This window comes from Suricata suricatta, chromosome 1, assembly GCF_006229205.1.
Source record: "Suricata suricatta isolate VVHF042 chromosome 1, meerkat_22Aug2017_6uvM2_HiC, whole genome shotgun sequence".
Taxonomy (NCBI): Eukaryota; Metazoa; Chordata; class Mammalia; order Carnivora; family Herpestidae; genus Suricata; species Suricata suricatta.
The window spans coordinates 158,453,186-158,472,812 of record NC_043700.1 but is presented as its reverse complement, the minus strand read 5'-3'; the positions used below and the strand labels follow the sequence as shown (position 1 = coordinate 158,472,812).

General features: G+C 37.5%; 1 protein-coding gene across 1 annotated transcript in view; it reads right to left on the bottom strand.

Annotated features, from left to right (window-relative positions):
* Positions 1 to 11,804: 11,804 nt before the first annotated feature.
* Positions 11,805 to 19,627, bottom strand: part of YIPF7 (Yip1 domain family member 7) — a 26,640-nt gene continuing 18,817 nt past the window's right edge. The window contains exons 5-6 of the mRNA XM_029932097.1: positions 15,549 to 15,730; positions 11,805 to 12,203 (exon numbers count right to left, since the gene is read on the bottom strand). Coding sequence (XP_029787957.1) covers positions 12,041 to 12,203; positions 15,549 to 15,730 — 345 coding nt within the window. The 3' untranslated portion in view covers positions 11,805 to 12,040. The remainder of the gene's footprint in view (positions 12,204 to 15,548; positions 15,731 to 19,627) is intronic.

Genomic DNA, 19,627 nt, shown 5'->3' with positions numbered 1-19,627 from the left:
TTATTTTGGTGTTGAATATCTCATGTAATTTATTGAACATTTTACTGAAAGTGAAAACCAGAATAGTTATATGGGTACAGAAGGTTATAAGTATATATAGTTGCTTACCCTCATGATCCCAGGTGGAATGGGAGCAGCATCTTGCTGCAAATGCCCAACATCAGACAGTATTGTACTTTGGGCATATTGCTTGCTTGGGAAGAGCAAAATTCAATTTGAAGTAGAGTTTCTACTGAATGGGTATCACTTTCACACTTTCTTAAAGTAGAAAAACTCTAAGTCAAACCATCCTAGATTGGGGACTATCTGTATGTGTCTTCTGCCAAAGCCCACACTTGCCTATCACTGCCTAGGATAAAGGATGCTTTCTGCTTCTTTTCAGCCTTCCACATCTTGCATGAAAGATTTATTGGAATCTTACCTGGAATACTCTTGGTGGAATTTCAGTAAATGCAATTCTGGGTGTCTAGCCCATGGGATGCAAAATAATACACACAAAGGGGGAAATGGTCCCGAGTTGTCAATAAACAAATCTACACGGTACATGAGACAGAGTATGGGGCCGAGGGGAAGGAATATTTTTGCCAGATAAACTCAATATAATTTAAAAGTGAAATTGAGAAGGTGTGGAGCTGTAGTGGGTGACTACTGGACAACAAGTGACTGCTGGGAGAGACTAAATTGAATGATAAAGTGAGATGGCCAGGAATAGTTCAGATGATTATCTAGAAAGTGGGAATAGGTAATTCACTGATACCAAGAAATGTGTAAAATAAAAAGTTGAATCTTAATAATAATGAAAGAAATACACAGAAATTTTGGTTGTTTAAATTAACAAAGCTTTTTAGATGCTGTCAGTGCTACCTTTATATATACTACTTAGTGTCCCAAATGTAGAATAACAGTTGTACTTTCATTGTTACTGCTATCTACTGTTTTCAATTTTCTCAAAGACGGTTTGTCAAAGTACATTAAGAACTTCAAAACTGCTATTTTCTTTAGCTGCTGAGTTCTATTTTTAGGAACTCATTCTAGAGAAAAAAACTTTGAGTTGCTGGTCACTAGCAGCCTACATATCCACCATTAAGGGAAACCTAAAAATAAATTCTAACATGTCTTAAAGGCACAATATTACGATATCATCAAAAGTTAAACACTGGAAATAAGTTCCATGTCATGGACTAAGTGCATTTTATGGGTATTTTGTAAAAATAATATGCAGCTTTTATCTTTCACATACATAGAAATGAGATTAGGAAGAAAAGCACCAAAATCTTAATGGCAGTTTTTCTGTGCAATATACGTTGAATTATCTCTCCACAGTTTGCTTTTGGCTTATTTTTATAAGCTGTATAATAAAGATGTTTTGCTTTTATAAACATTGAGTTGCTTTGAGAACCCATTTGATATTTCAGTTTATAAACTTGAAATCAAACTAATCAGTGTAGTTGCAGGAGTATCCACTTTTCTAGCTGCTCCCGTAAGACCAAGTAAGAAATTAGGAAACCGGGGGTGTGTATGAATCCAAGGTTGTTTGCAGCTAATCAAAGCAAGTTGGCAGAAGGTGCAGAGGGGAGTTGAGTGTGAGACACCGTGATATCTGTCCTGACTAGAAACCATAGTGGAGTGTCTCAGGATCAGAAGAGAATACTGAAATAAAAAAGGAAAGAATTGAAGAACAGATGACACTAATGAAGTTTTTCTTTTGAGACAGAGCAATTCTAGCAAATAGCAAAGTCCAGAGTGGGGCTGTAGTAGGAAGACCTTGACAGAAGAGAAACAAAGGCCATGGCGATGCTCCAGGACCTCAGGAGATGAGCGCAGGACGTACCATCTGCATGAATATGTAGGTCCCTTGTGAAAAGAGCAGGACACAGTAAGGATCCTATGTCGTTAGTGGACATAGGAGGAGGTGACAAGAAAAGGGGTAAAGGTGTGGCCTAAGAAGCATGCAGGAAGTGACAGTGGGGAAAAGAGAAGAATTGCACAACCCCTCCATGTTTCCTCAGAATTCTGTTTTTAACTAAAAACCACACAAAACAACAACAAACAAACCTGTTTGGTTTTAACATTTTTAATTATCATCACTCCTTAAAAAATTTGCTCAGATGTAACCAATTTTCCTGTGGTACCTTTATGATTACTTAGCTTCTGAAGGGGAAGAGGTTATACTATCAGTTAATTTACTTCCCAGCTATCATTACAGTGATTAATGACTGGCCGTACAGAGAAGTGTGCTTTTAATTTTTTTCTCATTAAAATTGTGCAGGGAATGTTGACAGAACCAATTGTACTTTAACAGGCATTTCAGGTCCAAGAATATTTGAGAACCATTCTGTGGATGGTTGCTCCAGTGAATAGATTTCAAATTATATGAAATTGGTTTTATGTTAAAAGTGCAAGAGTTTGTCCTAAAAATACATTAATTTTATTAAATTGTTTAGAGGCTTGGAGTTCCCTTTGGACAGAGCCAGTGAAATTCTTGGGTAAGGACAGAAGGCAAGACTGCCATTATTGTTTTCTCTATGTACTGGGCTAGTGCGAAGTACTTCTCTAAGGGCATGGTAATCCGTCCATTTTCGAGGTGGTCAAATGGGACCAGGGGATTCAGTGAAGTCAAATATACACAAAGGTGGTAATGATCTCAAAAGACAGTGGTCAGGGAGAGACCGTGCTTTTTAGTGTGAGCTCTTATCAGCACATTCTCAAGGTTGGAGCAATGACATCTTCATCCCTAATGTTTCTGGACTTCAGGGGTCCTCTGTGTAGTGTCGTATGCCAACAGAGGAGCCTGAACTTCTTGAACAGTGGCTCAAGGTTTCAAGAGCCTGGAAGCATAAGTAGCCAGTTCTGCTAAAGTTTGGGCTCAGAATGATGATGGTCATATCCACCATAAGTCACTAGCAGCCCAGATTGAAGAAGGAAAGTAGCACACATGTACAGAGAGGGAAGAAAATGTTGGCAGTGGCCATGTTTCCTGAGAGATCCTATAAAAGTGGAGGTGGTGAAGGGGGAAGGATGTGTCATAGGGAGTATGGTAAAAGAGTTTTTCATAGAATGTTGAGGAAGAGATTAGAAAATTACTTGGATAAACAGATGGTATGATAGAAACAAGCACTACCTTTCTGTCATAGAAAATGATACAAGGATATAAAACGGCTAGACCTGGGGAGGGTTGTAGACTGACCTGTGCTCCCCTATCCCCAATTCGTGTGTTGAAGGCTAAAATCTAGAACTTCAGAATATGAATGTAGTTGTGGGCAGGGCCTTTAAGGTAAAATGAAGTCACACAGGTGGGCCTTAATCCAGTATGATTGGTGTCCTTTAAAGAAGTGGATATTAAGACATAGAAAACAGACCAAGGAAAGACACAAGGAGAAGGCAGCCACCTGCAAACCAATCAGAAAGGTCTCAGAAGAAACCAAACTTACTAACACATTGATCCTGGGCTTCCGACACCCAGTCTGTGGAACTTCGTGATAGCAACCCTAGCAAAGCGACGCAATTCGGTATCTTCAAGACACTTAACTCCGCTGAAGATGTAGAAAAATAAATAGGCATCTTTAATACCTTCAACAAGAGTAGATCCAGGTTGCCACGGAGACATATACAAAGGGTATTGCATTCTCTTACTTTGTATTTTTATTAGCATGAAGTATCATTGCCTTTTCTGATGATAATATATATTTCAGATATAAAGCACTGAAATATAACAGATGCCCACCATATATTAATTCTTTGCCCACCATATATTAATTCTTTAAGATACTTCCAACCTCTTGTATACATACATAATATTTTTTCCTCTTCTACCCAGGGAAGGAAAAAAAAACAGTAGAAATCCAGAGTGGGAGAATCTGGAAACAAACAACTCCACTGACCCACTCCTACTGGCTGCCCATGTCGAGTTGTGAGTTGTGATGGAGACCTGGCACTGGCAGTGCTAGGTCACCTAAGAGAGAAGCTGGTCCCCCACCACAGGGCTGCTGGTTCTGAAGTTCTGTGCAGCTGCACACATGCCCCAGGGTGTTTCTGGGGAGCATGTCAAAGTTTTCCGGATGTGTTCATTCTGCTCGAGAAGACGCTCCTCAAGGTGAGTTTCAACTGCAATTGAGAGCAAAGCTCCATGAATAGAATTTTTCATTATTTTAACATAATAATCTATGAAAATAAAATGTTTAAGTAACCACCAATGGCTATCGAAGGGAGCTTTTTTATCAAAGTTTATACATGATAAAAAGCTTATTGAATAGTGTGTGCTGAAGGGAATTTAATATGGGAAACCTTCCCGGAAGTGGTATTTCTAATAAGATAAGTAAGCATTAATGCATATCAGGGAGGAATTGTTTATATTTTGATTTATCATTTTAATTAAGCATTGTTTCTTAACAGCACTCATGACACAGGGCAGATAAATAAGGTAAGTATAAGTGTGCAGAGTATTACTCCAGCCTCTCTGGCTCCTTGAAGAGAGACAAACCAAGGGTCATGTCCAAATAGATGTAAAATAAATGCTTTGTGGTCAGTGTTTAAAGAAATAATGCTAGGAATAGAAACATCCTTGCATATTATATATACCTTTTGAACTCTCTACAGTTCTTTCTCTGGGAAATGAAGAATGTCAAACACAAAAACCCTAAACAGAATTTTGGGGCCTCTACAAATAATCACTTTTTGAGAGAATGCAAGAAATATGGAAATTTTCTGTAAATTTTTCTCTAATACACTTTTGACAAAAGAACAATCATGCTTGTACTTGTACTGGCTTTTCTCTCATTCTCGTCTGTTCAACAGATGACCCTTGAGGGGAGTTCAGAATGGCCACTTATCTACATGGCCCACACTTATTATTAAGTAATGATAAATTCCATAGTTTCCATATCTTGAAAAGCAAGACAGATTGCAGGGCCTGTTTAGGCGGTGAGCTCTCTGCAGCTGGTCACAGGCAGCAACCGAGGCTCTGCACACCTGTCATGAAGTCACTCGGGAGGCCCTTTGCCTGCTGTTCTTTAGCACTCCTTCTTAGTTGTCCCCCTGCTTTTGGACCAATTTCTGAGCTTTCCAAGGGCTAAACAACAGGCTCTAACTGGCTGACCTTGGCTCACTTGCCACTAGCTACCAGGAGTCAGAGAGAGAGGATAGAACTGCCTACTTTGCTTTCTGCTCTGGCAGATGGTGGCAGGTGGGGGGATAACCTGAGTATAAGAAAGAGGTTTAGATGCTTGGTAGACAAATAATTCAACTTCAACAAAGACATTTATTTCGAATTCACAAAATTGTGTTAATATTTCTAGTAACACTTTAAAAAAGTTTAGCTAGCCTTGACATGATCCCCTCACCAACTGCATTACTATTTCAAAACAACTTTTTTCCAGTAAGTATATAATAATTTTACTTTACTCATAATTTTATTCATGATTTAATGGAAAAGCAAATAGTCTATCTTAAAAACTCATCCTGGAGGATCTTTTACTATATAATTACTATGTTCCTGGCACTTGGTTAGGTAATTTATATGCAGCATCTTTTCTAGACCTCACAAGGACCTTACAAACTCTGCATCATTCACTCCATTTTCTGTGTGAGAAAGTCAGCAAGCTGTTTACATGCAGAAACCAGGACTAGACTCTAAAGTACCTCCCTCCCTCCTTCCCTTCCCCACTCCTTCTCCCACCCTCCTACCCTACTTTCTTTCTATCATTCTTTCCTCTTCCCTGCACTCTTCTTTCATTGACATCAAAGTCCTTGTACATATTTTTACCAATTTGCATCGATAATTAGCGGTGTAAAAATTCATGAATCCTACATCATGAAAAAAGGCTATTTTTTTCCTAAAAATATGTATTTGGTCACCACCATCATGGATTCTCTGTGACATAGCCTTTTAAACAATTTTTTTTAAATCATTCCAAACTTCCCCTTAGAAATGAAAACTGATTTGAAAAACTGTGGATCCTTGATTGTGTCGTTGAGAAATAGTCTGGAACATACAGAGCACTGCTAGTCAACTTGACAATAAATTATATTTAAAAAATAAAATAAACAATTAAAAAGTAAAGGACATATAGTGCTCTAAGAGAAAAAGGGGCAAGAGATTGTCACTGTGGTTTCACAGTTGACATTCTTCACTGGGAACCAGAGCAGAGAAGGAAAACATCTGCCCTTAAATGTTGCAAAGGCCACTGCCCTAGTTAAACTGTTGTGAACTGGGGCACTTGAGTCCAAGTAATTGAGGACTTTTATTTTCAGCACATGTCCCCAATCATTCCTGTAGAAATAAAGGCCATTTCTTGACTCCAAATGTGCCATTTACCCTGAGCACATAGTTTGTAACTTTTATTCAACCAGTAAAGACAGTAAAGTGGAAAAATCTTACATTTTCAGGTAAAAGAGTTTGAAAGCATTTGAGAAGAAGGGGGAGTGGAAGGGTTGTCAGAGTCCATTAAACTAAAAACACATTTCTAGTTGTGTGCCTTGATTGTGCTTCTTTTCCCTTTACCATGTATTCTGTAATACTCTATTTATGTTCATAAATAAATTTCACCATTTATTAGAAAAGAAAAATATCTCCATTTCATACAAATACACTCACTAATTGGAATGGAGAAAGAGGCCTCTATTTTATGAGATTTTTCTTATCTAAATTCTAACTAGATTTGGATAGCATATCCAACTAGGGTTCAGAAATGGACCCAGGAGTCATGCAGTTAACATTGTACTCCTTCTAGGTATTCTGGATTCTTAATGTACTATTATTCTCCATCAGGTAAAGCTTTTTGGCTCAGTATAGTATTGGCCAAGATTGAAGGGAAAGTATAAATCTGAGTGGAATAAACAGTAGACATGAAGATGCAGTGAGGGGTTTTACTCAGTGATAGGCAGTGTTATATTGTCGTTATGCACTCTGGAGTCAGGCTTCCCTGATTCAAATCCTGGTTGTTGTTTAAATAACCTTGAGCAAGTGAGTTAGCCTTTTGGTAACTCAGTAGCCTCCTCTGTAAAACAGAAATGATGATAAGAGCACTTCATAAAATTACTATAAGGACTAAGTGAGTTTATAATGTCAAGCATCTAAGTCAGTCCATAGTAAGTCCTCAGTAAGGGAGCCTGGGTGGCTCAGTCGGTTGAGCATCCAGCTTCGGCTCAGGTCATGATCTCACGGTTTGTGGGTTCGAGCCCGCATAGGGCTCTGTGCTGACAGCTAGCTCAGAGCATGGAACCTGTTTCAGATTCTGTGTCTTCTTCTTTCTCTGCTCCTCCCCTGCTTGTGCTGTCTCTGTCTCTCAAAAATAAATTAAAAACATTTAAAAAAAAAGGTTATCAGTAAGTCCTCAGTAAATATCAAAAGTGTGAGAATTTAATATGTGTATTTTCTCATGTTATTATTCTTCAAAATTATTATTATATAGTTACTAGCATTCAGCCACAGAGATGAATAATAATTGATTTAATGTACTGCCTATTGTGATATATTTTTAGATTTTTTTCCAACTTTTCATGGCTATATATTTGCTTATTTTTTCAGATTAACCTGAAAATCACTTTGCCAACTTCCAAGAAAAATATTATTAGAATTTCAATTGGAATTATATTTGGCCTATACATTTATTTTGGGGATATTCTTTTATACAAAGTTCAGTACCTTGTCCTGAGGTATAGTGTATCCATCTGCATATTCTAGTCTTCTTTAAAAGCGAATCTAGTATTTTAAAATTATTTTCATAGAAATCATCTATATTTATTTGACATTAATTCTTATGTATTTCATAAGTTTGCCATTAGGAACTATTAAATAGAATTTATTCTTATTCTTGCTGTTATGAAATGTTTAGTATTTTGTTTTGTGGCTATTTATATCGAGGTTATAATTTGTCATAGTAAAAACATCAAACTTTTTCTGTGTATGACTGTTTCTATGCCTAGAAAAATGTCAGTTTACATCCTAAATTTAGAGCAATTTTTACCTATAACTTATTTTAGTAAAAGCCCTTTTGAAAGGTAAAAATTTTAAGTTTATAATGTAAATGCATTACTAAGCAATAGGATGATTTTATACATAAATCACTTAAGTAAAGAGAATGCTTACTTCACGTCTCTTAAACAAAGAGTCAGTAGGACCACCTCAGTCCAAATAGAAAGAGCAAGAACTGAAGATCTGCTTCACTAGTAGGTCTATTAATTGGTTATAAACTACAGAAGTTTAACATTTACTAAAGTCCTGACTTCTTTTGTATAAAGAAGTACCTTAGTATTGTTCTCACACTTTGTAATTGTCTTGTTTATTTATTGTTTACTTGTTTATTGTCTATTCCCCACTCCCACCCCCATTGCCACAGCAATTTCTATTAAGGTTGTAACAACCTTGGTTGCCTATTTACAAAAACAATCAATACCAAACCACAGATTCATTCATTCATTCATTCATTCATTCATTCATTCAATATATATGTATTCATCTGCTATTCTTTGTCAGGAACTGTTTTTTATAGAGAAAAGGTCTCTGGTCTCAAAGTGTTTAGAGATAGAAAGCAAAGAAGCAAATAATAACATAATTTCAGGTAATTGTAAGAACTATAAGACTGTAAGGCAATAAAATAGACTGAGCAAAGCGAGGAGGTATACTGTTTCAGAAAGAATTGCCAGTAAAGGCCTCTCTAAGGAGGTAAAACAGAAACAGAAACCTGACCAATATGAAAGATTTAGAGGAAAAAATATTGCAGGTAGACTGAACAGTAAAGATCTCGAAGTGGATAAACTTGGTGGTCCAAGAACTAGCAGTAAAACCAGGGAACAAGGGGGAGAATGGGAGGAGATGAGGTCAGAAAGGCAAAACACAGTCAGATCATGCAGTCAAGGCCTTCTTCTCTCCAGCAGTGCTTTTCAAAGTTTGTTGTGCATACAAATCATCTAAGATCTTGTTAAAACACAGACTCTGGTTCAATTGGTCTGGGCCAAGGGCTGGGATTCTGAATTTCTAACAGTATTTCAAAGGATGTTAATCCTGCTGTTCTGAAAACCTCTCATTGAATAAAAAGCCTCTGAGCTATGAGGAAGTGGTTGGATTTTATTGTAAATATGACGGAAAGCCATAAAAGGGCCTTGGACTTGGGATAACAAATTATTTACATTTTTAAAGGACCATGAAGGCTGTTGTGTATAGAAAAGCCTATTGGGGAGAAAGTATGAGAGCTAAGAGACCAGTAAGAAGACTGCTTCAGTTAGAGAACAGATGATAATGGATTGAAGTAGGGTTGGCAGTGAAGGAGGTCATGAAACATGTACAAGTTTGGGATGCATTTTGATTACAGAGTCAACAGGATGTTCTGCTGGATTAGATGTTGTAAGTAAAGGTAAGGGTGATTAAGACAGACAACTAGTTTTTAGAGTGAATAACTGGGTGATTTGTGGTTTCTGTCAAGAGCTTAGGGGAAATTGCTAGATGGGAGATGGAAATTTGGGAGTCATTAGATTTTAAAGCTATGCAATTAAATGAGCTCATCTAGTACGTGAGTGTACAAAGGGAGGCAATTTGAAATTGAGAAGAGGAAGAAACCCCAAAGAGATGGAGAAGGAGCCACCAATGAGATAGGAAAAAAAAAAAGGAGAATGTCTGATACCCCAGAAGTCTAGTGAAGAAGTGCTTTGGCACAGGGGCAGAAGGAAATCAATGAGGAGGATAATCAAATACCTGTGAGAGTTCAAATAAAATGAATGAAATCTGACCACTGAATTTTGTGAGATATAGAGATTATTGCTGATTTGACAAAAGTGGCCTTGATGAATAGGGTAATGAATCTTAGCTGAACTGTAAGACAGAAAATGAGTGGTGGGAGAGACAACAGACATTTCTTTCAAAGATTTTTATTACAGAAATGCGCCATAACTGGAAAGTGAGAGTGAACCAAAGGACTTTTATTTTTAAGAAAGGAGATAATGTGGGGCGCCTGGGTGGCTCAGTCGGTTAAGTGCCCGACTTCATCTCAAATCATGATCTCACAGTTCGTGGGCTCAAGCCCTGCATCTGGCTCTGTGGTGACAGCTCAGAGCCTGGAGCCTGCTTCAGATTCTGGGTCTCCTTCTCTCTCTACCCCTCCTCCACTCATGCTCTGTCTCTCTGTCTCAAAAGTAAATAAACCATACAAAAATTTTAAAAAGGAGATAATGAAATATGTTTATGTTCTGATATGAATGACCAATATGAAACTGTAATTTATAATATGAAATATACATTTGGTCTTTACCCCTGTTTTCTTTACAAAACTCCTAAAACCCATGAAGTGTCCTAAAGATGGCTTTTGTTATGTTACTAAAGTGACTTTTGGAGAGTCCCTCAGACTCCGGGTGCTGGATGTCAAAGGAACTAAGCCTGTAATTAGAGAGTTGAACTTTCACTCCTTCCCACTCCCCAGCCTCCTGGGAGGAAAGAGGGGCTGGAGAATGAAATCAACACCAATGGTCAATGAATTAATCAATCATGCTTATGTAATGAACCCTCCATAAAAGCTCAAAAGGACCAGGGAGCTTCTGGGTTGGTGAACCTGTAGAGTTACTGAGAGGGCACAAGGGTTTGTGTCCTTTCCACATTCCTTGCATCTCTTTCTCCTCGCTGTTCCTCAGTTATATTCTTTTATAATAAACTGGTAATCTAGTAAGTAAAATGTTTCTCTGAGTTCTATGAGGTGCCCCAGAAAAATTAATCAAACCCAAGGAGGAGATCATTGGAACTTCCAATCTATAACCAATTTGTCAGAAATAAAGGTGACAACCTGGACTTGCAATGGGCATCTGAAATGGGGGCTGAGAGCAGACTTGTGGGACTAAGTCTGTAACTCGTGGGATCTGACACTCCAAGTAGATAGTATCAGAACTGAGTCAAATTGGAAGGCACCAGCTGGTGTTAGAGCATTGCTTGATTATATGGGATAAACTCTTACACATTGGAATTAGAATCAGAATTTAAATCGATCAAGAGGAAAACATTAGTTACATAGTTGGAAAGGCTTGTTTTGAAGAGAAGAGACAGTGTCAGGAGGGAACGTAGAATAAGCTCGTGTGTGTGTGTACACACAGTCTATGTATGTATATGTATACACACACGCACATGTGCAAAGCTGCATGTAGGCTGGTAGATCTGATGGTAGGAAGATGCAGCACTTTTCTTCCGGATGTTTTAATATTTCAATAAAATGCAAAGAAAGGTCATCAACCAACAGTGAGAAGTGAGGAAGAGGTATTGGAGATCTGAGCAGTGATGAAAAGGTGTGATATAATCATCTTTGAAGGTGTGAAAACAAATTCATCAGGGTAATGTAGTAGGATTCAAAAGGCAGGACTATGCAGCCATTTAAGATACAGAAATATAATTAAAGTGAGACAGGTGGGATTTCCTCTCATCACATGTGTATACTCAGAGAGCACATGGTAAGGTTACTGAGGACACATGAGGAAAAAGAAATTATAATAACGGGCCTTGGCACCTGAACCAAGAAAGAAGGAAGTGAGGGCTTGGAATGTGATGAATTAGTGCATTGCTCAAATGGGACCAGAAAACAGTTGTCACAGTAAATGAATTGAAAAACAGGAGGTTCTTTGAGTTCTCAGGTAAATAAAACCCTAGCTAACCCTCTCCTGCAATTCTCCTAAGGTGCTAGACAACGTGATCTTCACCACATGAACATAGCCGGAGGTGTCATGAATGTTTCTCAGAAGGCTCACAGTTGATTTACTTTACGCAGTCATTAAATGTTTTTATGTACATAAAGTTTTTAAAAACTAGATCTGTTGAGAAAAGCAGAGTCCATCCATAACAACAACTATATTCTCTTTTATTTTAAAGTATTTTAAAAGGCTTTAATGTATCAAAATGAAAAGCAAAAACATCATTCACACCAAACAAATTATGAGAGCGCCATCCTTAAGTGCTGTTTTGTCTCTTTGCTTATTATTCTCTCAATAGCAATAAAGCGGCAATCACATCACCAAATTTGAAAGCTAACATATTTCCAGGATAATGTGAACATCTCACCATCTCAAATACTCTTCAGAAAACTGTGAGGAGAGCAAAAAGTCCATACAGTAAAGCACAAGGGTAGGCAATAAGAAGCTGTTGTCCTTCCATGTTCAAGGCTGAAATGAAGATTTTGGAAGCTGAGAGACTACACCAGCCAATGACGACCAGTGCCAACACAGTTCCAAAGGTGCCCCTATAGCAAAGACAAAAGAGATGATTACCTTATGTCAAGAGAAAAAGAGATTATTGAATCAGAGCTGCTTCTGAAATGTCCTGGGTACAATATTTATAATGACTTTCTTCCTTTGTAGAAGGAGGCTGAGGAACTGTGTGAACTCAGAGGCCTTGGCCAGCTTGAAAATCTGATAAGTCAAATTCCCCATTTTGTCCTTTGGTAAAACTTGAACTAACAGAAATAACAAAATTTCACTTGCAGTCACTCTCATCAGTCAACATTCAAATCCCAGCTCCTGAAAATCTTTTACATAAACTTTGTTTAGCTTCTTCTTTTATACTTACAGATTCCTTTTCCCATATTTTCTTTCCAAATTTATCCCCGGTGTGAGCAGAAAGGTAACTAGACCTGCACTCCCATAGGGTGGCCGGTCACTGCTCCTGGATCAACTTAGGTTTCTATCTGAGACAGCAAAGGCTGACACCATTCAAGGAGGGAACGCATATATGTATGTGGCCTCCCACCTTTTCGCTGAAGAGTCCTTTTGTAGGTGCATTGTGGATCTTTCAGAATATTGAAATGGATTTGTTTAAGTTTATATCTTCAAAAATAACTGTAGAGGCAATTGCCTCTTTAAGAAGAAATGGGCAAATAAGTCAGGTAAGTCTAGCCACATTGGGAATAAAAGAGGTGATTTGGGTAGTAAAGAGTGAATTTCTTTTTTTATGTGTAAAACAGAATGCATTATTTAGGAAAATAAGTTGTAAGAGCTAGGAAAGATCAGGAGATACCTAGTCCCCATCTTTAGATCACTGAAGTGACTTGAGGAAAATTGCATAGTAAAATGGGCTTTAGGTTAAGGTCTCCTAATTACTACTGGCACATTGCTCCTTTCCCCATCAAACTGCACTGTCTCACTCAACCCTGGTATAATCTGAAGTTGAGAATTTTGTTTATTATTTGTAACAATGGTAAAAATATTTACTTTTCAAAACTGAACCAAAAAAAAGTGAAAAACTTATAATGCCTTAGGTTATAAATAAAAACAAAAGTATTTAAAAGGCACTCTAGGGGCTCCTGGATGGCTCAGTTGGTTAAGCATCCAACTTCAGCTCAGGTCATGATCTCACAGTTCGTGGGTTAGAGCCCCGCGTTGGGCTCTGTGCTAATAGCTCAGAGCTTGGAGCCTGCTTCGGATTCTGTGTCTCCCCTTCTCTCTGCCCCTTCCATGCTCATGCTCTGTCTCTCTCTGTTTCTCAGTAATAAATAAATGTTAAAAATTTTTAAATGCACTCTAGTGAATATTATATTCCTTGGTTTAATTAATATCTATTAGCAATAATTCATAGGTTATCTGATATGCAGGTTTTTATGAACAAAAGTATAAAATTATATAGGATTTATTTGGATTATATAGTAATATGCTGGAAAGGAAAAAAATCAGTGTAACAGACTTTGGAGTCAGATAGTTTACTCAACTTTAATATAATTTAAAAGATTTCTAAATCATCCTTTATCATTTCAGACTGAAAATCTAATGAAAAAAGGTCCAGACTTCTGACGTTTCTCAAAATTCAAATGTTTCAGTTTTTATTTTCTTTCCTTAATAATCTGGAGTCATATGAGACGCCCCAAACCTCAACTTTGCTGGAAATAATGTTTTAAGCTTAAAATTTTTTAAATGGTATATCATTAGAGCATTATTTGGTAAAAAACATTTAACGAAATAGAAGTTGTGGAAATAAACTCTGCATTAACTTGTCAAATGTCTATACCAAACAATTCAATAAGTAGGAAAGCTTACTAAAGAACATGATATACAAAAAGTGGCATTTTTCCATGGATAAGACTCAGTAAATATATCTGTAACTCACATTGTATTTACACATTCAAGGTGTCCATTTTCTGTTATATTCCTCTTTCTTTAATGTTGAGTACTCACTGATTAACTAAGTGTTTGCTCTAAGTTATTCTCAAGAATGTTTCCCTGGGTGGCTAAGTCGGTTAAGTGTCCAACTTTAACTCAGGTCATGACCTCACAGTCCATGGGTTCAAGCCCTGCATCAGGGTCTGCGCTAACAGCAGAGAGCCTGGAGCCTGCTTTGGATTCTGTGTCTCCCTTTCTCTTTGCTGCTCCCCTGCTCACACTCTGTCTGTCTCTCTCAAAAGTAAATAAACATTAAAAAAAATTTTTTTTTTTAATGAGACCATATTGAGGCTCCTGGGTGACTCAGTTTGTTGAGCATCTGACTTCAGCTCAGGTCATAATCTTGTGGTTTGTGAGTTTAGGCCCTGCGTTGGGTTCTGTGCTGATAGCTCAGAGCCTAGAGCCTCCGTCAGATTCTGTGTCTCCCTCTCTCTCTGTCTCTCCCCTACTTCCACTCCATTTCTCTCTCTCCTTCTCTCTCCCATTCTCTCTCTCAAAAATAAACATTGACAAAAATTAAAGATGAGACCATATTAGAACAAAGACGCATTTCCAACTAAGTCATTCTCAGTAATGTTATGAAAAAAACCATATGAGATATATAAAAAAAATTATTAAATGCTCTCCCAAAATGCCTACCTTTGGCATTGGTAAATTCTTCATTTAATATACTACCCAATATATAGTGTTAATAATCTAAAATGTGTATCATCCAAGGAAAAAATGCAAATTATGCCTCCTTTGGATGTGGAAGAATGAGCACTAATAGCAAATGTTTATTGGGTTCAGGGCATGTAGGGGACAAAGGACTATGTAATTACTTTCTCTCCCCAGCCAGTGGTAGAGATGTGCTATGCCCTGGGAAAGTGCCCAACAGAAACATACCTACTGGAGCCTCATTAATAGTTTTGAATTGCAAATACTATCTGCCCAGGAAGTAAAATAAAGAAAAAAAATCTATTGGCTGAACATATATGCTATAAAGTTCTCTAGCATAAATATCCTCATCAGGGTTCCTGGGAATTTTTCACTGCAAGAAGCCAGCTGAGAAAGAACAGTTGCTTCCCGCCTAGAAGGCAGAGCGCCTGGGAACTGAAGCAATTTGTCAGTGTTCACCAGGTACTCACTCTTCCAAAATCAAACAAGTGTATTTCCTGCAGTTGTTACATTACCCCGGACAATAGTTCCTATTGAAGAATGTGACAACTTACAAAGTGGCAGTTTCAAAGATAACCTGGTTGAATTTATTATTTAAATCATCCAAATAGGAACAGTACCTGAGCCCAGACTGACTGACTTTCTTGAATCTGAGTGTAGCGGTTAATAGTTTCCCCCAGTCTACTACCAGATCTGAAAGAGGTTAACCGTTGCACCCGTGTGGCAATCTTCACAGAGGACGGTGCACGTGAGGGCAGTCGGCACACACAGGCACTTACTGCAGCGAAAAGAAGATGGCGCAGCTGGACAGGAAGACCATGGGGAGCAGGCAGTAGCCCAGCACGCTTGCCACGCATCCGCAAGACACCCCCGAGGAGCTCATCAAGTTCAGGAGGGTGTGAATCACTAGGCAGCCTATGGCACTCACGCCATACACGTAACCAAACTGAACTTTTCCTGCCTGAAAGGATGGGAAGGAAACCATTAGAACACACAAGAAACACCAAGAGGAAATTGGACTATCAACAAAGTGGAGAGCATTTTAGAATCAATCAGCTCAACACTGTTCCGTGTCATCAGGAGACTGGGAGTTCTGGGAAAAAACCGTGGCTATCACACGAATTGAGGTCCTGAAAACACACATCCCCGACTACACCTGGGGTGGCACAAGCAAGCACAGATGAAAGCACAGATGAAAGCACAAGATGAAAAATCTCTAGTTTCTTAAAGTCATAGATCACCTATTAGAAAGACAAGACATAAGTAAGAATATATTTTCTCCCCCATTCGTTGAATAATTAATGAATGAATTAAAGAAAAAAATTCCATTTAGTCTTGAGGAATTTACAAGGCAAATTATTAATGTTAGCCAATATGTATGGGATTTACTATGTTAGGACTTATTCTAAGCATATCATGTGTATTAGCTTATTTAATTCTCACTACAACCCTATGAGGTAGGTACCGTTATTATACTCATTTTACACGAGGAAACTAAAGCGCACAAAAGTTAAGTAACTTGCCAAAAGTAAAATAATGTTTAGTTGGCTTTGAACGTAGAAAGTCTGGCTCTAATACTAGTTCTTGGACATTTATAGATGCTCTAACAAGTCTTAAAATAATGGGACTTGCTTAACCTTATTTAACCTAGCATATCCCAAACTTACTTGACCACAGAATCCTTTGTTTTCATAAGGCCAATTACAGTTTAACTGAACATATGTTATGAAAAGCTGGTTTGTATAAACCAACTGATAATAAATCATAAATTAAGTACTTTTAAAGGAAGGCAGTCATGTTTAGGACACAACACTAATTTTTCTGAGGACTCATAAAAATAGCCATCTCCCACAAGGCACTAGGAACCTGGGGGACAGAAATATTCCCATTAGACTCACCCAAGGAAAGTCACGGTCTCCTACTGACTCAACAGGGGATATTTTAATGTTTGCTACCTGAAGATACCAAAGCCCCAGGAAAGAATGCATTTATTTTTAATATTTATATTAAGCTGATTAGAAATTCTAGATAAATATTGAATAGGCTGCCTCTGGTGCTCATGGGAATTATGCAAAACAATGAAGGATCTGGCAAATTCAGAGAGTAAGCTTTTTAGCTGTCATGTTTTCTTCTCCATGGCTGTTATCCATAAAGTCTTTATGTCTCACAGGGTAAAGAGGTATTCACTTTGCAATTAATTAATGGAGAATGTTATGACCATTTTAATGTTCAAAACTGTCTAGCGATTTTTTGAGTTTTTCTTCCTCTGCACAGTTGAGGAAATTGGTCACTACAAAGTCTTTTCACAAAATGTCCCTGGGCTATGCTTGCAGAATTCTCTCCTGCATTAGCCGTAATAAGTTCTAATTGAGTAACTTTTGTATTCACGTGGCTATTTTGTGAAATGATGCTAATAATGCTAGCAGACATGTTTAAAGAACCCCATCAGTTACACATTGCTCTATTGGGTGATTTTGCTTCACTTGGAAAATAGTGACAATTTCAACTCATTTTCATGTATTAGAGAAAGATTCTACTTAATATTTTTATTGGATGAGATAATTCTGAGGTATGAAAAGTTGTAATGGTGAAAGGCAACTTCCCCACATCCAAAGAACACAGAGGTATACCTTCCTGACCCCAAGAAGTTTTATAAATGGAAGGGAAGGTAAATAGAGGGTGGATAAAATGAATCTGATGGTAAAATTGCCCCTTTTGATATCAGTTACTGACTTCTCTCTTCATCTCTTTTCTTGTTAGTTTATCTAATTTAAGCTGCAATTCCATGTGGCAGGGCGACTGCCACTTTTTAAATTTGTCTCAAGCTCTAAAAAGGGCTTGTAACTGAAATGGAAAATAAAGGTTTCCTTTCTTTTTAACCTCAGAACTTTCAGCCCCTCCTTGTCCCACCCTCATTACTGTATCTTCTGATTATGCTTTTACATTGGTCATGCATCTTCCTTTTCCAGATCATACTCTTAGATCTACCAGAAAAATTAAATGGAGCCACAGATGAGCCACTCATCTTCCTTGTTTTGGGGGTGAAAATAGTTTTGAGGGGAAGAATAAGTAAAACTAAGTTTATGTTAACTATTTGAAGCTGTCTTTTTTGGTGTGCCTCCTTCAAGATGAGGAAAGTCCACAAAAGATACTGTTTCATGCCTTATGGCTGCATACATTATAAAAGCATTAAGTAAGTGACCATGAATGATCAATGGAATATTGTTTTGGATTTAGTTCTGCTTTCTCTAGTACAATGCCTACACCAGCCCCCAAAATTCTCCTTTCCGTTTTAACTCTATATACCCAGGGCAGGGTTGGCTTAGCTTCAAATGGAGTCTGAGTGAAATCTGACTTCATTAGTATACGCTTGGATGACGTTTTGTCGTCTTTGGTTCCTTATGGCTCTACATGTATCAGAACCAGTTCTCAAGTAACCACATCTAATAATAAAATTAAACTGATGATGTCTGCCTAAAAAGTTTCAGAAAATACTTTCACATATTCCCCCAAATTTTGGAACTGAATAGAACCTTAAGGAATTTTTTTTCTTTTTTTTTGTCTTCAAAATGAAGAAAGGAAGGCCTAGAAACAGGGAACAAAAGGTTCGAGACCATGCCTACAGGCAAAGTTAGGGGTAGATCCAATTTTTCTCACTTCCAGTTGAGTTATTTGCCTATATTGCTTTGTACTTAAAAAGAGAGGATATTTAAATAATTCTAACAAACATTATGCACCCCAAAAAGATCTTAATGGGATTAATGCTTTCCTTTGAGGGATGGTAATGGTAATATTTTCTACAAAAAACCAAACAGCTGTTATATTATAAATCACTGGAAAAGGAAAATATAGGTTAATATATTAAATGGATTATTTCTGACTATTTGATTAATTGATGTAATCTTACCTTGAATAGCTAAGATTATCAAATTACTGTGACAAAGACAGAAGGGAAGTTGGAGACTAAGTTAAATCCCTAGCTGATATAGTGTTTGACTTCCAGAGTACTTGAGTACTTGCAGTTGCTATAGGTCAAAGGAAGAAATAAGATGCTATCAGTAATAGTATTATGTTCTATAAATGTGATGTGACTATTAACTACATCATCATGAAGAAACTAGATTTCTATCAGCATTTTAATTGGCATAAAGTCTATTAATAAATAAAAAGTGAAAATTTATTAAGTTGCAAATATGCTTTACATCTACTTTTGAGAACTGTAGCTACATTGAGGAAACCAATTATAGAAAGTATATTGCTGTAAGAGGGAGAAGTGGACTAAATAGTTATTTTAAGGGCTTTTCTTAGAATCTTTAATTTCCTGTATTCTTAATGAATCTAAACTTTTCAGACTGGCCTGATCATGTTTTACATCCTGTTTTTAGATATGGTCATTATCTCCTTTGTTTAAAATCATAGACCCTTTCTCATTTTCTCTTTGTGGTATCACTATAGAAATGTCACAGAAAACAAGACATAAAATTTGGTCCTGTATTTTCCAAATCCATGTGTTCCTTCGACTTTTTCAGATTGACAGTCTTAAAAACAAGAAAGACATAAAGGATCTCCTGATTTGTTGAAAATTTGGTCAGTGATTTGACTTTTGAAATTCTGCTTACATTTTTTGGGGGGGGTTGATTTTTTTTCCATAATATTTTATTGTCAAATTGTTTTCCATATAACACCCAGTGCTCTTCCCCTTAAGTGCCCTCCACCATCACCACCACCTCTTTTCCCCTCTCCCCCTTCCCCTTCAACCCTCAGTTCATTCTCAGCATTCAATAGTCTCTCAAGTTCTGCATCCCTCTCTTTCCCCAACTCTCTCTCCCTCCTCCACTCCCTCTGGTTCTCCATTAGG